At 39.4% G+C, this 17,516-nt stretch overlaps 1 protein-coding gene and 1 long non-coding RNA gene across 2 annotated transcripts; one reads left to right on the forward strand and one right to left on the reverse strand.

Moving 5' to 3' along the window:
• Positions 1-1,348: 1,348 nt before the first annotated feature.
• LOC111869268 (dynein heavy chain 12, axonemal-like) lies at positions 1,349-4,182 on the forward strand. Its single transcript, XM_023860663.2, has 3 exons — positions 1,349-1,709; positions 2,142-2,285; positions 3,298-4,182. Exons 1-3 carry the CDS (start codon positions 1,581-1,583, stop codon positions 3,502-3,504), a joined length of 480 nt encoding a protein of 159 aa, XP_023716431.1. The 5' UTR covers positions 1,349-1,580; the 3' UTR covers positions 3,505-4,182.
• Positions 4,183-6,584: 2,402 nt separating this feature from the next.
• Positions 6,585-13,929, reverse strand: LOC111869271. Its single transcript, XR_002843641.2, has 2 exons — positions 13,667-13,929; positions 6,585-6,790 (listed from the first exon to the last, which is right to left on the reverse strand). It is a non-coding gene; the product is annotated as an uncharacterized LOC111869271 (long non-coding RNA).
• Between the last annotated feature and the right edge of the window lie 3,587 nt (positions 13,930-17,516).

A 17,516-nucleotide genomic window follows, 5' to 3' on the forward strand; every position in this document is an offset into this window, starting at 1 on the left:
ACTGTGATGCTGCAGATGTCCCAAGTCAAATTCAAATGGAAATTATTGAACTTCAGGAAAATTATCATATTAAAGACAAATACAAGGAAGGAAATTTGATCAAATTTTATAAATTTTTGAACTCTGAGCAATTTCCAAATTTAAAGAAATTTGTTTGTAAATTTATCTCCATTTTTGGGACAACATATCTGTGTGAACAAACTTTTTCCCGATGAAGTACATCAAGTCGAAATACAGGGCAAATTTATCCAATGAATATTTAAAGTCGCTACTTGTGATTAGCGTTCCAAATTTGAACCTCAATTTAATCAGATTTTAAGAATGCAAAAAGAGTTCCAACATTCACATTACTTGTTTTATTATAATCTGTGATGAAAATATGAGCATTTGCTGCTACTGTCTGTTATTAATATACGATAATTTATTCTCATGTACTTTGTATTTAGTTTATGAAATTCTGTGCTTTCAATAAAACTCATATACCTACAGTTATTAATTTCTCGTTTGATCCGGACCGTTGAAAGTGCTGAATTATCTATTGTGGCCCGCGGTTCGAAAATTTTGGAGACCCCTGGTCTAGAAGTAAACACAGAGAAAACTAAGTATATGTTACTGTCTCATCACCAAAATGCAGGGCAAAATCATGACATAAAGATAGGAAACAGATGTTTTGAAAATGTGGCACAGTTCAGATATTTGGGAACAACGATAACAGATTGAAACCTGATTCAGGAGGAAATTAAGAGGAGATAGAACTCAGGTAATGCTTGCTACCATTCACTCTAGAACCTTTTGTCTTCTCGTCTGCTGTCCAGAAACATAAAAATTAGAATATACAAAATTATAGGTTTGCCTATGGTTCTATATAGGTGTGAAACTTGGTCTCTGACATTAAGGGAGGAATATAGACTGAGGGTGTTTGAGAACAAGGTGTTGAGGAGAATATTTAGACTGAAGAGAGATGAAGTGACAAGAGGTTGAAGAAAACTGCATAATGAGGAGCTTCGTAACTTGTACTCTTCTCCAAGTATAATTAGAATCATCAAGTCAAGGAGGATGGGGTGGGCAGGTCATGTAGCACGAATGGGGGAGACGGATGCGTATAGGATATTGGTGGGAAAGCCAGAAGGAAAGAGACCACAGGCAAGACCAAGGCATAGGTGGGTGGACAATATTTTAATGGATCTTAGAGAGATAGGATGGGATGGGATGGATTGGATAGATCTGGCTCAGGATAGGGACTAGTGGAGGGCTCTTGTGAACACGGTAATGAACCTTCGGGTTCCATGAAATGCTGGGAAATTCTTGAGTAGCTTCTGAATTGACAGCTCCTCAAGAAGGGCTCAGCTCCATGAGTAAGTAAGTAAGTAAGTGAAAAATCAGAGTCATGGTACATCAGCACGCAACAATCTTATTGCAGATTTGGAGTATTACTGCTACAATAACCTGCTCAGCCAAACGAAGCCAGGATGGGGCTCTTGCCATGTTTGCATTCTTCAGATTCACCCTTTATTTAGCATACGGAAATATATCCGTAAGCTTACGGAGATGCCTGTGCTTTCTTCTTACAGACATGGTATATGGATGGGCCCCCATCAAAATTTTGGTTATCTGGCTTTTTCTTCACTCAAGCATTCCTCACAGGGATACAGCAGAATTATGCTCGGAAACACACAATTCCAATCGAACTGCTTGCATTTGACTTTGAGGTGAGAATGAATTTAACGGTTGTGTAATACATATCCAAGAATCACTTCCATCATTTGCAGTAAAGCAGGGATATAGACAGTAGCTGGTGTAAGAGGAAGGAACTACCCTCCCTCAGTTATACTAGAAGCTCTGACCTGTCAAAGAGTTATGAGTTCATACTGATGCTCCAGTTAGCTTTTCTTCAAGTTGTAGTATTAGTATGACTTCTGGCATCTTGACGAAACAAGGCAGACAGCACTGGTTCAAGAACAGGGCTCAAAATATACAACTTTCTGCTCCTGTTAGACTGACACCACACAGCAGCTTAGCATAGCCCATGCTGAAGGCTTATTATATGGGTCAGCTGAAAGTGATCATGCTTTGCTAGTGCCATTCAATCCAGTTATTATACAGTCTTTTAGAGAGACAGTTGTGAGGATCTCTGTTTGCAGGTGATGAAGGAGAGTGACTACAAGACATCCCCAGAAGATGGAGTGTACATATATGGGTTATTCCTAGACGGTGCTCGTTGGAATCATGAAGCCTTCATTCTTGATGAGTCCTTGCCAAAAGTGTTGTTCAGCCATGTCCCTATTGTAAGTATCCAGTTGAAGAGCATATAGTAAAGCAGGTAAGAGCTGACACAATGAAGAGTTCTGTCTTCTAGGATATAATGCTGTGTAGTCCAATGAAAGTTAACCAATATTATATAGAAGCACAGAAATAGATAAAAGAAGCTGAACTGCTCAAATCTCAGCCAGTCATTATGTAAAAACTTTGAAGAATAAAGGTACTGACTGGCTCTGATCTGCCCTATCAAACTTGTATTATCTATGAAGAAAGCAGTCTTCTGGGATGTGGTGTTAACCGACGTTTCGGAGGAACGCATCGCCTCCATCTTCAGGGTAGAAGGAAAAATAAGAAAATCCACAAGCGAAGAGACTGTGAGAACAGGTACAAGCAGACTGGTGTTGGAAATAAACACAGCTATGTGAGAGCAGTGAAGGAAGGGGGGGGGGGGGAAGTCTACATGGGAAATCAGTGGAGTGGGAGGGGAGAAGGGGCTGGGACAGAAGCAGGGTTATATGATAGTGTCGGGGGAGAGAAAGGCAAGGTTAAAGGGAGGGCACTAACCCTTAAGCTGGGGGGTTGCTATGTTAGTGGGTCATGGCCTGTGTAGCCTTGTGGATCTGGTGTCTTGTATTATCTATTTTGAACTTTTGTAGAGCATTATATTTTAACAAAGAATCAGTCTATATGTGTTTCAGCAATGACCTATTTGTGTTTTCACCTGATGATTATTGCGTTTGGTCAAAACATCTAGCATGAAAAAATAATAAATAACTGTAAATGTTTATTACACGATTGTGAGACGGTTGGTATAATACATATATCCTACAGTTACTTTAACTCTGAGATATAGACTTTAGTTTGTCATTAAATTAAATTGAAAATGTTACATAAAACTGATACTTTATTCCATAAAGCATTAAAACTTCACCATCAAACTCATAAAATTAAGGTAGGTTAAAATAGTACTTCAGTGATAACTATAGTTAATGCTGGTAGATGCACCCCACTGTCATCAACTTTGTCATTCTGTGTCAGATATGGCTGAAGCCAATGAAGAGCTTGGACATCACAGAGCGACTCACGTACAGATGTCCCGTGTACAAGACGTCTGAAAGACGAGGTGTGCTTTCTACAACAGGGCATTCCACAAATTTTGTTATTGCTATGACGTTACCAACAGGAAAGCCTGCTAACCACTGGATCATGCGTGGAGTGGCGATGCTTTGCCAGCTGTCAGAGTAGGAACACAGAGTCTAAATTACATCAAAACCTGCCAAGTTAGCATCCACATCACCCATATGGCCTCCAAACTTAAAACTTATAAAAGATTTTGTGAATTCTGGTATTTATATCATAATTTATTGGTGTTATGAATCAGTGATGAGATGCATATATTCTGCATAAAAATATGTAGAAAAGATATGGAAAGAGATGAGGGTGTAGAACTGTTTTTAACATTGACGTATTTTCTGTGTACATATAATAATTTCAGATAATTCTAGTCATTATGCAACTGTACATTAGGAATAATAGCCAAACAACTATGTAAATTTTATTTATAAATAAAATTATGTTAGAAAAAGCCACACTAAATTTCAAGGTTATTTGTAACCAAGGAGAACTAAGAAATGATTGCACTGAATAGATCATAGCTCTGTTTGAAGAAAAGTAAATGAAAGTTCTGTGATGTCTTATAATTGCATCTATGGTACTTCTCAGTGCTTCAAACTGTGCAAAAATGGTTACAATATAAAATGCCTTAAGAGATGAGAGGTGTTTTTAGAACTCACTATCAGCCACAAAGAAACTTCATAAGCTTATTTGTATCAGAAACACTATTATAGATTGAAATATTATATGAAACCTACACATAAGAGTATTAACAACTAATTAAGAACAACATGAAATGTGGAAAATGATGACTTTTGTTAATATCTTTTTCAGCATGTTTCACTCCTGACCATTTTACTCCTTGCATTACTTCTACCATGGTTATCATCCCTGTGACTCCATGTAACACATCCCGGTTTCTCACCTTCATCAGTTAAACCTTACATCTGAGTATGCCCCACAGGTACACATCTGAAGGATTTAGATCTGGTGAGTGGAGTGTCTACAGCACCAGACCATTACATGATATGAATATAGTAATTGGTCCTTTAAGGTCAATAGCTGCAGTCTTTCTTGAACTATTCTGAGGGAACTGCTCAGCAGAGTTTACAATCTCCTTGTTTGCTCTGGTTAGTTTACTGGTACTGTCTCTGGCCAAAGTCATGCCTTTGGAACTGAACCATACCTGTTTCTCTTAGGTGTTTGTCTATTCTCAGAAATGTTCTTTAATTGGGTACTCTTCCAAGTGGAAATTTTTCTCTCTGTGAATGTGTGGCCCTAGCCTGCCATTTCAATGAAAGTATAGTATCACCAATTATTTAACAACTGCATGTATGTCAAAGTTACTGGAAGAATAAAGAGCGCAAAACTGAAATTTTGTCAGTGTAACCAGTAACAAGTATCAAATCTTGCTTCTTTACTGATCAGAGTATGAAATATTCTGACAGGTTTTGAAATCAAATTCTGCTCTTAACTGGATGAAATCTTCTGATCAGTTGCAGTCATTGGACTCTGCTTTCTAATCCACTGTCTCCTGGAATATGATGCCATCTGGCCTGATAAAAGTTTATCGAAGTTTCAAAGGAACATATTGCCTCCCTATTTAGGGTCAAAGAGCAAGCCAAGCAAGGAACCCATATGATGAAGGCACCAGCAGAGGAAGTACTGTACATACAGAAGACAGCTTTTTGCTGGTTCCCTCTCAGCTTCCTTCTTACTGGAGGCTTACCCTTTGCATCTGTATGTGGAGGCAGTATGTTCCAACAAAGCCGAAGCATCGATGAACTTCTACTGGACTCTACAGCATCACATCCAAGACGACAATGTATACTCTTACGTTTGTACGTTACGTTTACATCTCACACTGCTGTAATTAAACCTTTTAGACCCCATATACAACTCTCATGTTCAATTTTGAGCAAATGATAGAATACAGACTAATCCTATACAGTATATACAGAGTGTTTCACGACTTTAGGGCATAACTGCATGAGGTGATTTCCTAGATCTTTGTGTTCAAAAAAGTTCATATAAACATGTGTCCGATTTTGGACGGTTACGGAGTTATGACCATTTTAAACTCAGAATAGAAGGTAACGATTACTGACAATAAACGGAACAAAATAATAAACCAGCATAATATATGATACATTTAAAGTAGGAATGTAAAGGTAACTTCGTGAAGTTACCTTTAATTTGAATTTATTGGTGCTTAAAGCTGATTTTCGAAAATGCCACAGCCGGCCACAACACAGGCTGCTGCTCGGTTGTGAACCGCGCGGGTACATACCAACTCACCACGCCTTAGGTACCTCTCAAGTGTCGAGATAACAAGAACGCTCTGTCTGTAGCTGGGTAAAAATAGCGACCCGTCAGATGATAGACGCGGTTCACGTGAGGGTGTGTACGGGAATGAAAAAACGCTCATAACTCCGTAACCGTCCAAAATCGGACACATGTTTATATTGTGACATGTTGCGCAACAGAGAACCCCTCCCTACCCAGCAGCAATGTGGCAACTCAGGCCGCAGTGACGTGGCGGATGAGTCAGCGCTCCCCTCCCCCCCTCCGCACGGTAACGTAACGCGCAACGCGCGGTGACGTAAGACGGCGTGAGATAACAGCGTGGCTACGTAACAGGCCCACACAGCCCCTATATAAGAGAGCTGCGCTGCCTGCGAAGTGAGTTGTAACGTAGCAGTCGCTGAGTTAAGTAGTAGTCGAGCGAGTGTGTTATCAACAGTTCTCAAGGTAGCAGCCATCATGGAAAGAAGAACTGGACGCGTGTGTAATTGTGTAATTGGGAGTGTGTGATCAACAGTTCACCAGTCAGCAGTGAACGAGTAAAAGCGTGATAACCAGTTATATTTGGAGTGTGTAATTCAGGGAGACTTGTATAGGGTTTGTAAAGTGTGGAAACCCATAACATTGTGATAATTAATTGTAGCCGTTACTTGTAGGTTGTTAAATAAACCAATTAACGATCTCTGCGGCGTATTCAGTAACGAAACACGTTACAATATGAACTTTTTTGATCACAAAGACCTAGGAAATCACCTCCTGCAGTTATGCCCTAAAGTCGTGAAACACCCTGTATTTGTACATGAAGTTACATGAATACCAACAAAATATTGAGTTAACATGACCTTGTATGAAAACAGTAATAATGTAATAATGAAACATTAAGTGAGGACTTACTGTAATTGTTTCTGTGTTCCATGATGAATTATGACCACATGACTTTTAAGTTCTGGCAGGGGCACAAGGAGCTTTTCTTTTAGGTAGAATGGCTCCAATGACCACAACCATATTCCAAAGCATGATACACTTTCACTGAAGCCATCCCAACTAGCTCCTTTGGTTTCCCACCAGACCTTAACACCTTTCAAAGTTGCTTAATGGGTACTCCATAACAAACCTAATAAATGAGAAACAGTGATGATGATGATGATGATAACGATAACGAGTAACTCTAGGGAGAGCTTATGATGCCTGCTTCTCATCAACTGCTTTGGTCTATATGGTGAAGTTAGCAAGAACTATAAATTAATAATTACATCCGTATTACATTTCTGTGCATTTCCAGTAGTACAGATTCAAAATATGTTAAATTTGTCAGACATAAATTCAAATACTTACACCACTGTCTTCTGTAGAGCTTTTACCATATAAAACATATTTCATGCAGAACTTGTAGGTGTTTATGATCAGTCTTCAAATAACACATTTTGTGTCTAGCTGCATTAGTTCATTAAATGCTAAAAATATAAACTTCACGTGGCTACACAGTGGTGTTACATATTCCACAGAAAGCTACCATACATGCTGGCTGCAAAAATGGTTCACTGTTGCCAATTTTCAGTTTGCATTACCAGAATTAGTTATGTATGAGTATTGTGTTGTATTGTATTGTACTGGACTTAGAAGGACAAATTTTCAGTTACCCCAGACCATTACTTGAACTTGTGTGGACCTCTCTCCACACAGCTCTACCCATAATGCTACAGCTAGAACTATTCTGAGTGAGGCTGTCCTGACATCTATTGGTTCTAACCAATGCAGAGCCAAAGATAGGTACTCTACGCTTAGTTAGTTAGTTATTGGAGAGGGTGGGTTTCCCCATGCACTTACACCAGTATTGGTCCACTGTGCTTCCTTCTATGATATTCTACCAGTCTCTATACCCTACCGATATCGGTGCGTACCATAAGTCCCGACCGAGCCAGCGAGTTTGGCCTCTACTGGCTTGGTGGTGTCTATAATGCTTCCCCCGTCTATCAGAGGCGTTAGAGACTACTGTTGGGCAGGAAATGTTCTTGAATTTGGCTCAGTGACCTCCTTTGGAGATATGAGGTTCTTTTACGTGCCATAAAGCTATGACACGGGACCCATGGCTTAAAGTCCCTCCCAGAGGACTTGTTCCCTCTATTTTTCTGCCCATAAAAATACCACGACCTCCGCGGGGTTTGAACCCGCGTACCACAAGTCATGAGGTGGGAACGTTACCTCTAGACTACGGAGGCCGCTTACTCTACACTTAGCTGGGCTATGATAAAATATGTGGTTGGAGGATACCTTTTCCTGCTCACATTTCCTCTTCATAGTACTTTCTGAGAGACCTGCAAGTTTTTATATGCTGCTTCACCTGAACAATGGTCAGTCAAGATTCCAGTTACCAACCTGCAATGTTTAAGGCCAAAAGGTCCCTGGACAGTTCCTCTGAAGGTTCTTCAATGAAGAGCTTTAACTGTCTCACATAGTGTGGCAGTTCAGTGCTCAGAATTATTCTTCAACCATTCTCTCTACCTATATATGACAAGATAAAAACTGCTAGCTGCAATAAGATTTAAAAGTATGTGATGATGGTATATTAACACAAGTGTTGACTTTTTAGAACTTAGATAGAATGGGCTAGTATGGACGGGACCGATGTGGCTCAGGAAAGGGGCCAATGGAGGGCTCTTGCGAACACCTCAATGAACCTTTGGATTCCATCAAATGTTGGGAAATTCTCGAGTAGCTGCACAACTTGGAGCTTCTCAAGAAGAGCTCAGCTCTATTTAGTTTGTTAGTTTAGTTATTGACTTTTTGGACATTACCAGGCATCCGGTTTTAAATTGACAACAGGATTATGGATGTAAGATTTGAGGCTTTCACGGCGGTGACTATGAAGANTGGATGCTGTTCAAAAAGTCAATAATTCTGCTAGTTGGGAACTGAGGAATGGACTGTTCAGTCTGCCCCATCCACAGAATCTACATTCATGTTACCCTGAAGCCCACTGTGACAAGGGATCCAGAAGTGTAACCAAATTCTCACTAGACAGGACACACAGATCTGCTGAATTGCCTGGCGATATGAATATATACAGATGTGCATATTTGCACAGGCCCTTCCTTTACATTCCTTTATGGACATATGATGAGATCATCTTAGAGGGAGACCCAAAAGTAATTATTGGTGCATTTTATGCTGATTTATTTGAAAGACAGAGCCCATCTTCATTTGTTGTACGAGGATCCCTACCAGACCACAGACCCACAGCCATGAGTCAGTAAACCAAAACCCTAGCCAGTCTTTCAACTGTGAGTAGGCAGAAGGGGACCAGGTAGAACTTAAAGAGCAGTGATATAGGCTGTGCTCAGAGCTCCAGTGATACTTATATGTGCCAACTATGCAGGTGATGAAGCTCACCTTTCACTGTACCCCAACATACCCCTGGCAACTGCACAACTGCTGCATACATAAGCACAGGTCTTATTACATAGGTCACTCCAAGAGTAATGCAGAACATTTTTTTTAAAAATTCAGTTTTTATTCTACAGTTTTGCTATTTGTAGGGTGCATGGAAGGACCCTTCCCACTTGTATTCAAATTTAACTGAACCCATTCCCACGTGGAGTGCTGTCATAGCACTTCTTCAAAGTGGCTGCTGCGCTTGATGTTCGTCAGAAGCAAGAATTGTGACGGGAGATGAATCATGGCTGCACCACTCTGAACCAGAAACAAAGCGGCAATCAATAGAATGGCACCATGCGAACTCGCCCAAGAAAAAGAAATTCAAATCTGTGCCTTTGGCAGGAAAAGATATGGCTACGGTCTTTTTTGATTCAGAAGGGCTTTTGCTTGTGGACATCATGCCACAAGGAACCACCATTAATTCTGACGCATATGTGGCAACCCTAAAGAAACTTCAAGCTTGACTGAGTTGTGCTCAACCACATCAGCAGAAACATGAAAAGGACGAGATCACAAAACTTGGATGGACAACATTGCCATACCCTCCTAATAGCCCTGATGTGGCACCCTCTGATTACCATCTCTTTGGTAAACTGAAGGAATCCCTTCACCAAACAAGATTTGAAGATGATGATGCCCTCATTACAGCCACTAAATGGTGGCTCAGACACTGGTCCAGAGTGTTACTGTGCCAGCATACTGGCCCTATTTCCAAGGTTGTGTAAGGCAGTTGAAAGGGATGGAGATCATGTGGAGAAGTGATATTTTGTTCCTAAAGGATGTATCAACATACTGTATAAGTAGTAAAGGTCTAGAATAAAAATTGATTCTTTAAAAAAAAATGTTGTGCATTACTTTTTGAGTGACCCTTGTACATTGGTAAGATCTTCCAGATCGAACTCCACATTTAGCTACCTTAATAGACGTTATGATGTTAGAGCACTGCAGCACTGACAATACACATGCGAGTCATTTTCCATTTCTAGATATTTTCCAACTTCTTTCAATTATCGAAAATTTCAGTATCTTCAGTCGCTGAATATGCGTGTATTCATATCTCCCATTTCCTACACTTCGCATTTCTTTAATTTCTCATGTCACAACCTCTTTTAAACATTAAAAAATATTGCATTCTTTACATTATCAAAAATTCTCGAATTTCTGTAACTGCCAACAAGTTTTAAATAAATGGGATTCCAAATACTTTATATATATATATATATATAGGGGATCGAAAACCGAAAATTCGAGCAAATACANGAATAAAAGACTACACAAGTGTACTAGTGTAAGTGGAGAGTACTTTGAAGAGGATTGAAGGTTTGTGCTTAAATTTTGAATAAATAAGTTTAAAAAAATAAGTTTGGTTTCTTTTGGGTACCTCCTCGTAGTTCTCATTCATCAATACACCAATCTCCATGGTCACATATTTATTACCTACTCATCACAAGTCAAACAAAATTATCAGGAAGATAGTTAAACCTAAGAAGGATCAAATATCAGCAATTCAGGACACTAACTAAACTCTTATCACCCAGAATTTCTGACATGGCGAACTCTTAAGACATTTTGGTAGCCTCACATGTAGGATGACAGGGCACATGACATTCATACCAAATTTTCTGTGGGGAATCCTCCTGGAAAGTGGATCCTTGCAAGATGGAACACCTCATGGCAGAATAACAGTAAACAGGAAGTATCAATAGCCAGATTTCTGGATCACATGTGGATACAACTGGCTACACATCATATCCAATGAACATCTCCGGGACAGTGACTTTTGACTGTCTAATTCTGTTGCCAGAGTACTGCTTCTTAACATTCAATCAGTCACTTAATGGCTTCGCTAAGGTTTAGGATGACCACAAGCACTACCCAAGTCTAACGAAAATAAAGAACTGAGGACAGCTGCATTTATCGATTGGCGGAAAAGAAGATTGATTAGTAAACTGTACATGGATCAGAAAGTGCGACTGGACAGAGGGGAGACAAGAAGTGTGAAGATTGGAAGAGGAGTTTGACAAGGATGCTGTTTATCACCAATTTTGTTCAACTTGTACAGCGAATGCCTTACCAAGGAAGCTCTGGATGGGCTTGGAGACTTAAAATTAGGAGGGCAAATTATTCAAACTGTGAAATATGCAGATGACAGATGACCTTGTGTTAATGGCTAAGGAAGAAACTGTGCTACAGGGTATGATTGATAGACTAATCAAAATTGGAAGGTGCTATGGCATGGAAATGAATGTGGAAAAGACAAAAGTAATGAAAATTTTGAGACAACCAACCCCAGTCACAATAAAGATAGACCAAAAACAAGTGGAGAATATGAACTGTTTTAAATATTTGGGTAGCTTGTTAACAGATGATGGAAGGTGTATTTGTGAAATTAAATCTAGAATTGCCATGGCAAAAGCTGCATTTAGCAAGAAGAAGAATCTTTTTACCAATAAATTGGACTTACATTTGAGAAAGAAACTAGTGAAATACTACATTTGGAGCATGGCTTTGTATGGGGCTGAAACTTGGACATTTAGGGCAGCAGATCAAAAACACCTGTAAAGCTTCAAAATGCGGTGTTGGAGAAGGATGGAGAAGATCAGTTGGACCCATTATGTGAGAAATGAAGAAGTGTTATTTAGAGTCAGTGAGCAGAGGAATATCCTACATGAAATAAGAAAATGGAAGGCTAATTGGATTGGTCATATCTTATGCAGTAACTGCCTTCTAAAAGAAGTTACTGAAGGAAAGACAGAGGGGCAGATAGAAGTGACAAGAAGACGTAAGAAGATGCTGGATGACCTTGGGGACAGAAGAGGATATTCTCATTTGAAGGAGAAAGCTCTAGATCGCATTAAGTGGAGGAACTGTTTTGGAAGAGACTGTGGACCTGTCGTCTGACAGATTACTGATGAATGAATGAAACCAAATTTCATCATTACTTCCGCACAGCTGTGGGATAATAAGAAGCTGAATTACATGATTCACTTCTTAAACAAATAACACTTCATAAACCTTGACAAAAGTCTGACAAATGATCAAGTTAGGGTAATCTGCCCAACATACTCCAGTTAATCTCACAGCTCAACTTCAATTTTGTTGGTCCCTCTACCAGTTTCTGGCTTGCTATGCAGCCGATATTGAAATCACTCACTGCATCAGTGACCTCAATGTCTAATTTCTTTTAGAAATAAATGTGTCTTTTGGACATTTATTCCAAATAAGACTATGTAATGCCTTACTGTCATTTTGAGTCTTCCCACGTATGCACTTTTTCAGGCATTCCTCATTAGCCAATTTGGTGTATAATGCAATCAGTATTTTACCACTTCAACATTTAGTGGAATTTTCATGGTAGAGCTGTCATGCGAAGGAATGGGCTCTCCTTTAGCAACAGCTCTATTATAAAAACACCAGGCCTCACCACCTGGGCACTTATGATGTTGAGGATTTTGGTCAGTAGATGTGAAGTGGTACAGAGTAGCATATACTGCAGTCTTCATTTGTTGAACATTAGGAATATTATGCTTGATGGCTTTATGGTAATATTCAGTGAGATTCACTATCGTGCTCTCTTTCAAGCTCCCATGTTTCTTCCCACCAAGCGTAATACCCATTTTGCTATTCTGTTTGACTAGATTTCTTATTCCTGTACCCAACCTCCTGGCCACATGGTTCAGACACTCACTTTCTCTATGTCTTTACTTCCACAGACAGCCAAATACTGGAGATACTTGTGTGTTTTGGCATCACCATCTGACACCATAGTGCTGTAGCAAAGCAGGCATGTGTCTACTGACCATTTCCACAATATCTCTGCTGTGACCATTTCCATGGGGCTTGATGATCCGCTGGAATTCATTTCACATTTCCCACTTTCTTTATATGCTTTATGACTACTTGCTTATTATACGGAATTCAATGTCTTCTGTTGTTGAACACAAAAGCTACAGTATTTAGACATTACTTCAAAGTCTATGACTAGCCGTCAGTACATTTATTACTGCCCCTATGCCATATAGGGAGGAACTGCCCCTATTTTGCCAGGTGGCATCATAGGAGACTGTAATGTCAATAATGTCATCCTCATTCAGGCTTGGATCGGTGGCAATAGAAGACTGGCGAACAACAGTCTGAGCCTACTGGAACACATTGTGATATATTCCTGTATTTCCTTTTGCTGTTTGCAGCAAATGGGCATTGTATGAGGAAGAGCTGACTAGTGTCATGCCCATGCCCATGCAGAATTTTTCCATCCCAGCATTACCCTTACCTAATGATAAAAAAGTGTTTACCATTTTGCAGTTCACTTCAAATGGAAGTTGACTTGATTTGGTGCATTCAACCCTGGGACTGGTATAATTTTCACTGCAGGTAATATAGCAAACTGTACATTTTACAGCTACTTTAGCTGCAAAGCCCATAAATTGAGAAAATTTGATTTTCAAATCACTTCCCCCACAAGTGCCACATTTTATACCTTTACATATTTGCTGCCAAAAGCTGGAATGGACTAGTACATAATCAGAATTTGGCATATCATTCAGATACTCACTGTCTTGGGCAGCATCAATGCACATCCCTGGGAAGATGATGCTGAAGAGAAATTCTCTATCAAAGCACTTTCATTTCTTTCACATACTTCAGAAGACATTTCTGTGTGTTGTTGTTTCTTCCATCTCTTGGCTACTAAATATTTGGCCAACGAACTTCTTTTGGTTGGTCCCTTTCCTTTCAGCATTTTATCTGGCAACCTAGGACCGTCTGGCTACAGATTCAGAGGTCCCGGGTTCGATTCCCGCCGCTACCAGATTTTCTGTGAAGTAGTGGGTCTGGAACGGAGTCCACTCAGCTTCATGAGGATAACTGAGTAGTTATTTCAAGGAAATAGCGGCTCCGGTCTACAAAACCGAGATTAACGGCCGTGGGAATCCGTTGCGCTGACCAAGCGACACACTCTATCCGCAAAAGTTGGCACTAACTTCGAAGACAAGCGGCGGTCGCTCGGTCCGTATAGTTCGCTTGAGGACTACAGGCCACGGAGTTTGTTTTTTGTTTTTCTAGCAACATATTCATGTCGTATATACTACGTACTCTTGAAAATACCTAACCTACACTAAATTATAGAAAAACTCTGCCTAACTTATTTTAAATAATACTATTAACCTAAATAACTAAATAAAAGTGAATGAACGTTTAAAAAAGAATATGGCACAAACAAAAAAACACAGCACGCTTATCCACAACAACAAAAACACAATAATACAACCAAAATAACGGTATAAATGCGCAATTGATGCTCAAATGTTTCCCTCAGAAATTTACAGGCTGGCCACAACACTAAAGTTGTTGGTACAAAAGTGGCGCAAAATTCAAATTGATAAATGTGTGGTGTACTGCTGAAACATGTACAGGCAAACCATGTGGGCGTGGCAGCTGAAACACGTGCGTAGGAACATTTAAATGGCCACCTTAGGTCAATTTAAATTACGGAGGCCAAAATGACTTTCAATTTACTAAATAGCAAGATCTGAACTATTTTATTAGACAAAAATTAAAATTTGTGATTTTTCATAACTTTTCCCCAAATTTCACCGATGAATGACCTTAATACTCGTATACATCGAATTCTAATAGGTTACGTTGCGCGAGTTTACATCTACACTATCATGAGCAACCTACACTGCCGTTACACACAATTTTTGTGCCTGCCGAGGGATGAAGATGACCAGGCTTTCTGTGTTTTCGGCTGTATATCAGATAGCTTTCCTTATTTGGCTCTCATCATGCAAAATCGTAATATACCGGTTACCAACATACTGACGTGCCAACATAAACCGAACCCCTACCCAAACGTACGTATACGCGTAATAGTTGTATATTCTATTTTTTACTATTTTAGGCAGTAGACGAGTAGACAAAAGATTCTGGACTGTATGGTAGCAAGCATTACCTGAAATCATCCTCCTCTTAATTTCTTCCTGAATCGAATTTTTATTTATTACTGCCGTTCCAAAATAATTGAATTGTGCTACACTTTTCAAACGTATGTCATGATGTAGCCTTGCATTCTGGTGATCAGACAGCAACACATACTAGTTTTTCCTGCGTTTGCTTCTATACCAACCTTAATACTCGTACTAGCATCAGTGCTTCTTTTTATTTATGGTATCTATATTATCTCGCAGTAGGTTCACATCATCAGCATAGACTAGTAGCTGATGTGTCCCATGTAATTTCAGTCCCACCTGGTTTTCCTGGACCTTCCTAATGGCATATTCTAAACTTTAGAATCTAAAGTAAAGTTGAAAAGCATTGGCGATAAAGCATCTCCTTCTTTCAGATCATTTCAGTAAAGTAGTATTTGTAGATAGTGTGAGATGTATTGTAATGGGATTGTGTTAATTAACTCGGCTGTGAAAATACGCATTTGAAGAAGATTCGACATTTCTCTCATCAGTGTATGACAAGGAATGAGACAGTGAGACAGAAACTTATTTTCTCCACAGAGGAAAGGACTGAAGAGCGTACATAAATGTGGTATAAGCAATAGAGTATGAAAGTGATCCTCCCTCTGGCTCAAAGAACGTCTAATACATCTTACATTCTGTAGTCTAAATCAAAGACTAACCAAGCACAGTTATGCCATTCTTCATATCTCTGAAGTTTCTTTAATATCGGGAACTTAATAACATTTAGATGCTTAACGTGTAGAATAGCTATTCCTGCTGCCTCAGGATTTGCGGTGTATTCTTCTATCTTAATTGCGGTCAGATCCAAGTTACATGAATCGTGCGTGGAATTGTCTCGGCTAGTCCTTGATTCAGAGCTCTCAGAACTCGAAACGCAAAGACTATAAAACCGGCCTCTCTCGCCTACAGCAGCAATGGATATAATTTATTGATAACATATGACGAGTGGAAAGTTACCTGTAAACAGGAGTTGATATGTAATGGAGGCACCCATGAAGAACGGTTGAAACTAATTGTGAAACATGTATCTAATTTTAGAGGACCTTTGGAGTGTCTTGCCGCAAAATACTGTGGAGTATTTGCTCCATGCAATAATAGTCGAGTCACAGAAACAGACGTTTCTAAGTAATACACGCACGCCATACTGGAACGACGGGGTTATGCAACCCACTTCTAGGCAACGGCTCGGTAAATACACTTCCACGCATGCACAATGACGTCACCCCAACAGTGTGTAGCTATCGAATGGCGTGTTTCCTGTAGGTCCTCGCCGAAGGTTTATGGGGGACAACAAAGATCAACAATGTGGCCAGAAGAAGATTTACAGGACTTAGTGTGTGTCGTTACATGTGCTGTAGTACATTGATATTGAGAGTGTGTAATTTGGTGAGAATTTTGTAGTTCATGTGTTATAAATCCGTTGCAAGGAAACGGATAGTGAAGACTAGTGGAAATAGAGAAGATTAGTGTGGAGTGATTGTAAATTGTGTAAATTAGCAATAGTATAAGGATTATTTATAATTACGACCTGTAGATGATTAATAAACCCAGTTACCAATCCGAAATCTGTCTCTAGTTACTAATACAGGTGATAATAAGATAATGCGCGAAAATGGGTAGGTTGTCTATCTATACAAAGCATGCACTTGCCAGATAACGTATTGTGGGTCTTAGATTAAATTGCTCGAATTGTAGTGGGGAACTAGGACATCTACTCTGAACAATGGGCGAGTCTGAAACAGTGGTCAGATGCGAGAACACAAGACGGTCTGTACTGGCTAAGCACGGGCACATAAATTGCAAATGGTAATCGGGTATCACATAGCATCTGTGTTTTGCATAGAAAATGCAAATAATGGCTCAGGCCATTACATATTCTAGCATTCACGTTATATCTGGTTAATAATACCAACAGTTTCTGTTAATGTAGATTTAATTAAACCCGGATTAGAATCGTATGAAAAGGCGTATATTCGTAATTATAAAGATGTTGACATTTCCTATTCTGAAAGAGAGTATTAGTGGTTTGTTGTTGAGGTTAGTTTACTCTTTCGGTAGGGCCCAAAGTATGAGTCTCCCATATCAGTGAAGATCTTCCAAGTTTCACTTTTCTCGCCAAAATTCTTCATCTTTGACTGACTTCCGTCAATCTGAGCTTTGCCGTAGCAGTACTAGGTAACCTGAATGAATTTCTAGTTGTCGTTATGTACTCGTGAACATAATGCAATAGCTTCTTACTTCACCTCACGCGAACGAAGATTTTCCACAAAACCTTGTTTTAAAACGTTTGCATTTGTTATTCTTCCAGAGAAAAGTTCAAGTTTCATATCATAAAAAAACACGGCTGCAAATTAATAGTTTCATAAACCTAATCAATATTTTGTAATAAGGAAAAAGATGTAATGCATCCTGAAATGCATAGTCCGAAATTTT

The sequence above is a fragment of the Cryptotermes secundus genome, unplaced genomic scaffold (genome assembly GCF_002891405.2).
Source record: "Cryptotermes secundus unplaced genomic scaffold, Csec_1.0 scaffold18, whole genome shotgun sequence".
In the NCBI taxonomy this organism is placed as follows: domain Eukaryota; kingdom Metazoa; phylum Arthropoda; class Insecta; order Blattodea; family Kalotermitidae; genus Cryptotermes; species Cryptotermes secundus.

What these genes read in the sequence shown, in the direction of transcription:
- LOC111869268 (XM_023860663.2), top strand. Translation starts at nt 1,581, where the DNA reads ATGGATGGGCCCCCATCAAAATTTTGGTTATCTGGCTTTTTCTTCACT. An exon ending in TGCTTGCATTTGACTTTGAG is followed by an intron (nt 1,710 to 2,141) that starts GTGAGAATGAAT and finishes CTCTGTTTGCAG; the next exon opens with GTGATGAAGGAGAGTGACTA. An exon ending in TGTTCAGCCATGTCCCTATT is followed by an intron (nt 2,286 to 3,297) that starts GTAAGTATCCAG and finishes ATTCTGTGTCAG; the next exon opens with ATATGGCTGAAGCCAATGAA.